General features: G+C 39.9%; 1 protein-coding gene across 1 annotated transcript in view; it reads right to left on the reverse strand.

The window, feature by feature from the left end:
- Window positions 1-138: 138 nt before the first annotated feature.
- LOC104528957 (5'-nucleotidase domain-containing protein 3) overlaps window positions 139-7,287 on the reverse strand; it is a gene marked incomplete at both ends in the record, with an annotated part of 13,722 nt that continues 6,573 nt past the window's right edge. The window contains 6 exons of the mRNA XM_010173118.2: window positions 139-220; window positions 1,148-1,249; window positions 1,391-1,493; window positions 1,728-1,788; window positions 3,269-3,406; window positions 5,087-5,177. Coding sequence (XP_010171420.2) covers window positions 139-220; window positions 1,148-1,249; window positions 1,391-1,493; window positions 1,728-1,788; window positions 3,269-3,406; window positions 5,087-5,177 — 577 coding nt within the window. The remainder of the gene's footprint in view (window positions 221-1,147; window positions 1,250-1,390; window positions 1,494-1,727; window positions 1,789-3,268; window positions 3,407-5,086; window positions 5,178-7,287) is intronic.

Raw genomic sequence — 7,287 nt, forward strand, 5'->3', positions numbered from 1 at the left:
TGAACAGCACCGGTCCCAATACTGACTCCACTCTCTTAAAAAACATATCTACTTTTTAGCAGCTTTTATTATATCTAAAGAATCTTGGGAGTTTAGGAAACAGGTAATAAATTTGAACTGAGTTTACTGAAAGCATACCTGTTTATAAATCTGACCTTTCTGAAGCTTGTGAATTTTGTCCCAGAGCAACACTCCCCTTTCATTCACCTTCCGAAATGGTCTGGAATAGAATTACATACAATTGTTACATTGCTGTAGAAATTCTGCCACTTTCTAGGAGCAGATTAAAATTTTAATATTTAAAATATTTATCTTTCAAAAGAAAACATACTCTCGAGCAACTAAACATTTTGTAACAGACAGAAAAAGCAAAGCTTCAAAACTCTGGACTTTGAGAACAACTGTTGAGAACTAAGGCAGGGATTCAGACAGGGGGGAAGAAACACTATGAATTGTCTGCCATTAAAAAGGAGAGAAAAGAACACAAAAGAAGTCAAGATGTGTAAAAATCTTGCCCAATACCTCATTTTGTACAACTGAAGAAGAAGGAGGCAGAGGACTGGGGGCAAGACATACAGCAAAGTTCTTTTTAAAATTAAATGAAAAAAAATCCTACCTCCCTCTATCTCACTTTCAAAGCATAAGTACATAAAAAGGAATAGGTCTTTTTCAATTGTAAGAGTAGTGCATGCACATTACAAATGTGTTTACGTAATTGAACAACTAGTCCAAATACTCCGGTCTGTCAGTCAGTCTGCCCTTTAAATATCGTGCATGACTAAACAAAACCAGAAGCAATAAAAGACATTTCATGACAAGGAGCCGATTCTGAAAGGCAACAAAATTTCTCAGGTTTATTAGGCAAGGAACATACTTCAACTTACAAGCTAAGGTGTTAAAAGCAGCTTGTGTGATGCTAACTCAGCCCACTAGACCTGTATTGGCTACTTGAGCTTTCTTAGGTAAAAATGGTAAATATCTGGACTTCAGAATTGAGTGTTGCAGCATTCTGTAATGGCCTTAAACAGGATTTCATCAAATATTATTTCATTTTACATTACATCCAAATTAAAATATTTCATAACACGCTCTATAGCCTTATATGGAACAAGCCACTTGAATCATTCTTTACGGACTAAATACCCACCTTCGCTTATCATTGAAAAAATTTGGCTTATCAGCCTGTACAATGACCACATCAAAGAGATCCCTCCAGTCCTTGCCAACTATGAACTTCATGCCTTTGTCCCTAAAAAGGACAGGGAGATATTAACAGTGAAGAGTAACAGAAGTGCAGTTATCTGTGCAATGTAACAAATTACATTAGAGAACCTCATCCTCCCTATCCTTTAAAAATGTATAGTTGAACACCAAACAATTGTTCCCTTACACGAAGCTGCTGGGACTATTTGTGATGAGAAACATCTTCTTGCCGTGATCAGCCAGCTTTGCTAACACCGCACGAGTTTGTTCAGCGTAGCAGATGTATTTCTCTGTGAGGATTGGGGAAAAGACAATATTAATTGAAAAAGTTTTTCACAAGAATTTTCTCTGCATTCAACTGAGGGCTCAGAACATTAGGCTATCCTTAACAAAGGCACCTTAGACAAGTGGGAGTAACTTTCAAGATTTAAAATTTAGACTTTGTAATCTTAAATAAGAAAGCCAGAAAGATCATTATACTATTAGTGAAAAAATCTTTGATAGATGATCTCATTAGTACTTACCAATATCTGCTTCAATTGCTCTGTACATTATTCCTTTGATGTGAACATCCCTGATTGAATCCTGTTAGGAAAGCAAAAGGGCACTAAAGAACTGAAAAATCTTCTCAACTATAAAAACTGTGCTCACTGCACAGCAGTAGTAACTTGTTTTTAAAACAATTACTTTCTTTGAAGTACACTTTCAACTTTACAGAAATGCCACGTGGTGTTCATTATGTATATGTCACCACTAGACAAAGAGTAAGCCTGTCCTCTAAGAAACTAACTTCATACATCTAGGAAGCGCAAAACTGTATAGCACAGGGGCTGTTTTACGTAACTGTGAAAGGCTGCTTAGAAGGGTGAAGTGGGGTGAAAGCCTTCTGCAGAAGCAGAGACATCACAGACTTCTAATGACCTTTGGAGCAGAACACAATCTTTTCCTCTTGGAGGGAAAAAAAAAAAAAAAAAAAAAGTTGGGTAGATTTTAGATTATGATCACTCACAAATGCCCTGGTTATTTAAGAAATAAATTTATGAACAGATGAAAGAATCTAAAGGCTTAAGCAAAGTACCCATAAGGTGCTCTGAAAGCATTTGGCAGCTCTCCTGAGCCAGCTCTGCACCAGACTGCTTTGTTTAGGACAGTAGTACTGCCAATTTAGTACTTATATGGAGTATGTTCTAAAAAATGCCACTATAGGGTTTCCAAAACGTTAGTGGTAATAAGCAGTACAGAAGTTTCTACAAACACTTCAGCAGAAACCACAAGAACTAGCCTTCTGACTCTATGTAACCATAGGCAGAAGGGAAAATTACTCTGGAGGGCAGAAGTTTCTTAAAACCCGATCTCCTTGGGAAAATGAGATATTCAACATATACTGAACAACTACACAAGCTCAATACGTGTCAACAAGGGGCCAGGAAAAGGTTTTGGATTGAAAGCTTGAGCAGACAAATACCATCAACTTGGGCATGACATCTTCTGTTCTTAAATAACCATGACATAATTTTATCTCCTCTGCAGGATATATTCTGAGGAATCAAGAGGGTCAAGTTACTCTGTTCATTATTACTAGATTTTTCTGGAGGCAGAAGAGAGGAAAACAGGCAAAATAAATACATCAAAAGCAAGAGACAGCAAATGATTGTATACTAGCAAAGATATAGAGGCTGTACAACTGAATGCTCCAAAAAAGGAATTCCCTATAGCCTCTTACAATTGCTACTGAGAAAAGTATACCTTTAATAACAATCAAAAGAAGCTTTATTGATGTACAAGAGCTCCTTCACTTTTTCCCCATTCACCCTTCAAACCTACAGAAAGCAACAGCCTTATAACATCAGATCTAAAACAAATTTTCAAATTATTCTGTGTTTCTTTTCCAAGGTCTACCTTCATTTTACTTATGTTTTTACAGTTGCATCAAAATAATCACTCTATACAAAACCTAAAGTTGAGGTATTTCACTGGAGCTGACACAACAGGGTGAAGCTTCCTGAAGAGCTCACAGAGAAGACACACAAATACAGAGGTTTGCCCAAATCTTCAAAGTTAATACCTTGACATCTTTGTACAGATGAACAGGCTCATAGTCTATGTTGTTTTTCAGAAAATATTCATTCACACAAGAAAGGAGTGTCATTTCTGGCAATGAAAATATATCCATGAATTGCTTCATTGTATTTCCTTGTGAGCTCTACAGGGGCAGAAAGAAAAAAAGATGAAAAAGAGGTCAGGCATTTCTCAGATTAGAACAGTTTCATTCACTCAGTATAAACAGTTCAACTTAGTTGAAGATTTTTTTTGCCATCATTGTTCAGATTGCTTTAGATTCTACCTGAACTAACGGACTTTCAGTAAAATAACTCCAACAAAAGCATTGGTTTTATTTTAAGAATTAATCATGACTCATTACTCTTAAGAGCAGTATTTTAATTAATAAAAACATAAAAGAAAGTGCTCAGCTAAAAGTCAAGAGAAGAACTTAGAGGCCTTCACTGGAAGTCTTCACTAAATAAGAGGCACTGGGTATTGTGATGGTGGATGGAGGTTTTGGGGTGGTTTGTTGTTGTTGTTTTTTTTCTTTAATAAGTGGAATACTGATTAGGACTGCAAAACAATTTACCTACTTGAAAAGAGATAATGAAAAGCTGTAGGAATCTACAATAACTAATGCAGGAACAGAGGAAAAGATTTCTAGTCTCTGGAAGTTGCAACTATAGGTAAGTTTCACAAAAGTAGATAATCTCATTATACAACAGCAAACACAAAACAAATCCTTCTCAAGAAGAACAGAGGTAAAGCAACCAGCTTGAGACAGCACCCTGGTCAAGATCACAGAATGGCTGAGGTTGAAAGGAACCTCTGGAGGTCATCTTGTCCAATCCCCCTGCTCAAGCATATTCACCTAGAACCAGCTGCCCAGGATCTTGTCCAGATGATGTTTGAATACCTTCAAGGATGGAGACTTCACCATTTCCCTGGGCAACCAACCTGTGCTAGTGCTTGGTCACCCTCACAGTAAAGGAAGTGTTTCCTGATGTTGAAAGGAAACCACCTGTGTTTCAGTTTGTGCCCACAGCCTCTTGTCCTGTCACTCTCCTTTCCAAGATCAAAGAAAGCATAGACCTGTAGAGACCAAGGCATCTCACAGGGAATGCCAGGCTGATATTCAGAACTGTTGCAGAGACCAGATTTGAGAATTCTAAGTTCAGCTCTTTAAAATAAGAACAAGCATGAGAACAACAAAACGTTCCACAGCACAAAGAAAGGCCTTTCACATCAACGTGAAACCAATATTCGTAAGTAAAAGGGGTAAAATAAACTTGGTTTTTACTAAAAAGACAGCACTGTTCTTCACCTGGGGAAGAGGAAGGAAGCCACCAGCAGGATCAATTTTTCCCCTAAGTAAAATGCTAAACTTAAAAGCTTTATCTTTTATCATTCATCTTTTGTCAAATCTTACTGTCACTATGGCAGCTTGTATGCAAGAGATGTCTCCAAACATTTACTTGCTGCTACATCAGCTAAGCCATTAGACCACCAGGAAGAAGTACACAGCACCAGATATGGTTCACTTCCCAGCCTTTATCAGATTTGCTGTGCCACACTGAGCAAGTCACTTGATTTTTCTATGTTCCGCTTCTGTCTGTAAGACTGGGCAAGGGAACAATGAAAGAAAAAACTACAAGCTGGAGAAAGAAAAGGTATTTGTCACTTTAGAGGGCAAACTTCATATCCAGCACTGTAAGTCAATCATGTATTGAGAAAATGTAACTGCTAGTAAGTATAAGAACAAAATGCAAACACCACCACCCCACCTCCACCCACCAAAAAAAAAATAAAAATAAAAATTAAGAGTCCTTTGTGGTTTTACCTTTCCATAAAAGTCACTCATTTGCTCTAAAGGGACATGGGAACCATCATACATGGCAATGACTTCTTCATCTGGGACAACACTGAGACCTCTGGAAAACAACATTAGCTTTAGTTCAAAAGTCAGATTAAAATTTTCAAGTAATTACTGAATGAAAGTCTGACAGATTAACACTTAGATCTGCAGATTATTAAAATACTAATAATGTCACAGGAACACTTTGGTCTGAAAGTTAAGACAGCATCTTTCCTTACAGAACAAGTAACATTTTAACAGGCTGACGCACACAGAACACATTCCAATTTTAAGTCCTTTTTACTTTCTTATGGGGAAAAGAGCTAATTAGTCTCCACTGAAACTATGCCTCAAGGGTTTGTAAGAAGTAGTTAGAGCTTCCAGTTTCTTAACACAAAGTAATGCCTCACTCCGCCTTTGTTTCATACAGCACTGATGATGTGATAGTGTTTAAACCAGATTACTCTGCAGCATGACCTTGAAGATTCAAGGGAAAGAAAAACATACACAGCCTTTAACTAAATAAGAATTTATTTTGAACTGTACCAACAGTTCAGTTTCCCAAAATTTAAGAGTACTTGAAGGATGAACAAGGAGCTCCTGGACAAACTCAAACACAAAAAGGAAGCCTAGAGAGGGTGGAAACAAGGACAGGTAGCCTGGGAAGAATACAAGGATATTTTTCAAGCAGCCAGGGATCAGGTTAGGAAAGCTAAAGCCCTGACAGAATTAAATCTGGCCAGGGACGTCAAGGGCAACAAAAAAAAGCTTCTATAGGTATGTCTGTGAAAAAAGGAAGACTAGGAAACATGTGGGCCCTCCCCAGAAGGAAATGGGAGACGTGATTACCAGGGACATGAAGATGGCTGAGGTACTTATTATTTTTTTGCCTTAAACTTCACTGGCAGCTGCTCAAGCCGCACTGCCCAAGTTGCAGAAAGCAAAGGCAGGACTAGGAGAATGAAGAACCGCTCACTGTAGAAGACCAGGTTCAAGACCATCTAAAGAACCTGAAGGCACACAAGTCCGTGGGACCTGATGAGGTACATCTGTGGGTCCTGAGAGAACTGGCAGATGAAGTCGACAGTCTGCTACCCATCATATTTGAGAAGTCCTGGCAGTCCGGTGAAGTTCCTCCTGTCTGCAAAAGGGGAAACATAACCTCCATTTTTAAAAAGCGAAAAAAGGAAGACCTGGGGAACTACAGGCCAGTCAGTCTCTCCTCTATGCCCAGCAAAATCATGGAGCAGATACTCCTGGAAACTATGCTAAGGCACGTGGAAAATAAGGAGGTGACTGGCAACAGCTAGCACGGCTTCACTAAGGGCAAATCACGCCTGACAAATTTGGTGGCCTCCTATGACGGGATTGCAGCATTGGTGGATAACAGAAAAGCAACCAACATCATCTACCTGGACTTGTATAAAGCATTTGACACTGTCCCACACAACATCCCTGTCTCTAAATTGAAGAGACAAGGATGTACCACTCTGTGGGTAAGGAATTGGCCAGATGGCTGCACTCAAAGAGTTGCGGTCAAAGGCTCAACGTCCAAGTGGAGACCAGTGATGAGTGGCGCTCCTCACAGGTCGTTATTGGGGACAGCGCTATTTATCATCTGTGTTGGTGACATGGACAGTGCACCCTCAGCAAGTTTGCCGACAACACCAAGCTGTATGGTTAGGTCAACACGCTGCAAGATAGGAATGCCATCCAAAGGGATCTTGACAGGTTAGAGAGGAGGGCGTGTGCACACTTCATGAAGTTCAAGAAGGCCAAGTGCAAGATCCTGCACCTGAGTCAGGGCAACCCCAAGCACAAATACAGGTTGGGCAGAGAATGGATCAAGAGCAGCCTGGAGGAGAAGGACTTGGGGGTACTGGTGGACAAGAAGCTCAACTTGAGCCAGCAATGCACGCTCTCAGCCCAGAAGGCCAACCATATCTTGGGCTGCATCAAGAGAAGCATGGCCAGCAGGTCGAGGGAGGTGATTCTCCCCCTGTACTCCCCTCTTGTGAGACCCCACCTGGAGTACTGTGTCCAGTTCTGGAGCCCCCAACATAATGAGGATATAGACCTGTTAGAATGAATCCATAGGAGGCCACGAGGATGGTCTGAGGGCTGGAGAACCTCTCCTATGAAGACAGGCTGAGAGAGTTGTTGTTCAGCCTGGAGAAGAGAAGGCC

The sequence above is a fragment of the Antrostomus carolinensis genome, unplaced genomic scaffold (assembly GCF_000700745.2).
Source record: "Antrostomus carolinensis isolate BGI_N321 unplaced genomic scaffold, ASM70074v2 scaffold17488, whole genome shotgun sequence".
NCBI classification, from domain to species: domain Eukaryota; kingdom Metazoa; phylum Chordata; class Aves; order Caprimulgiformes; family Caprimulgidae; genus Antrostomus; species Antrostomus carolinensis.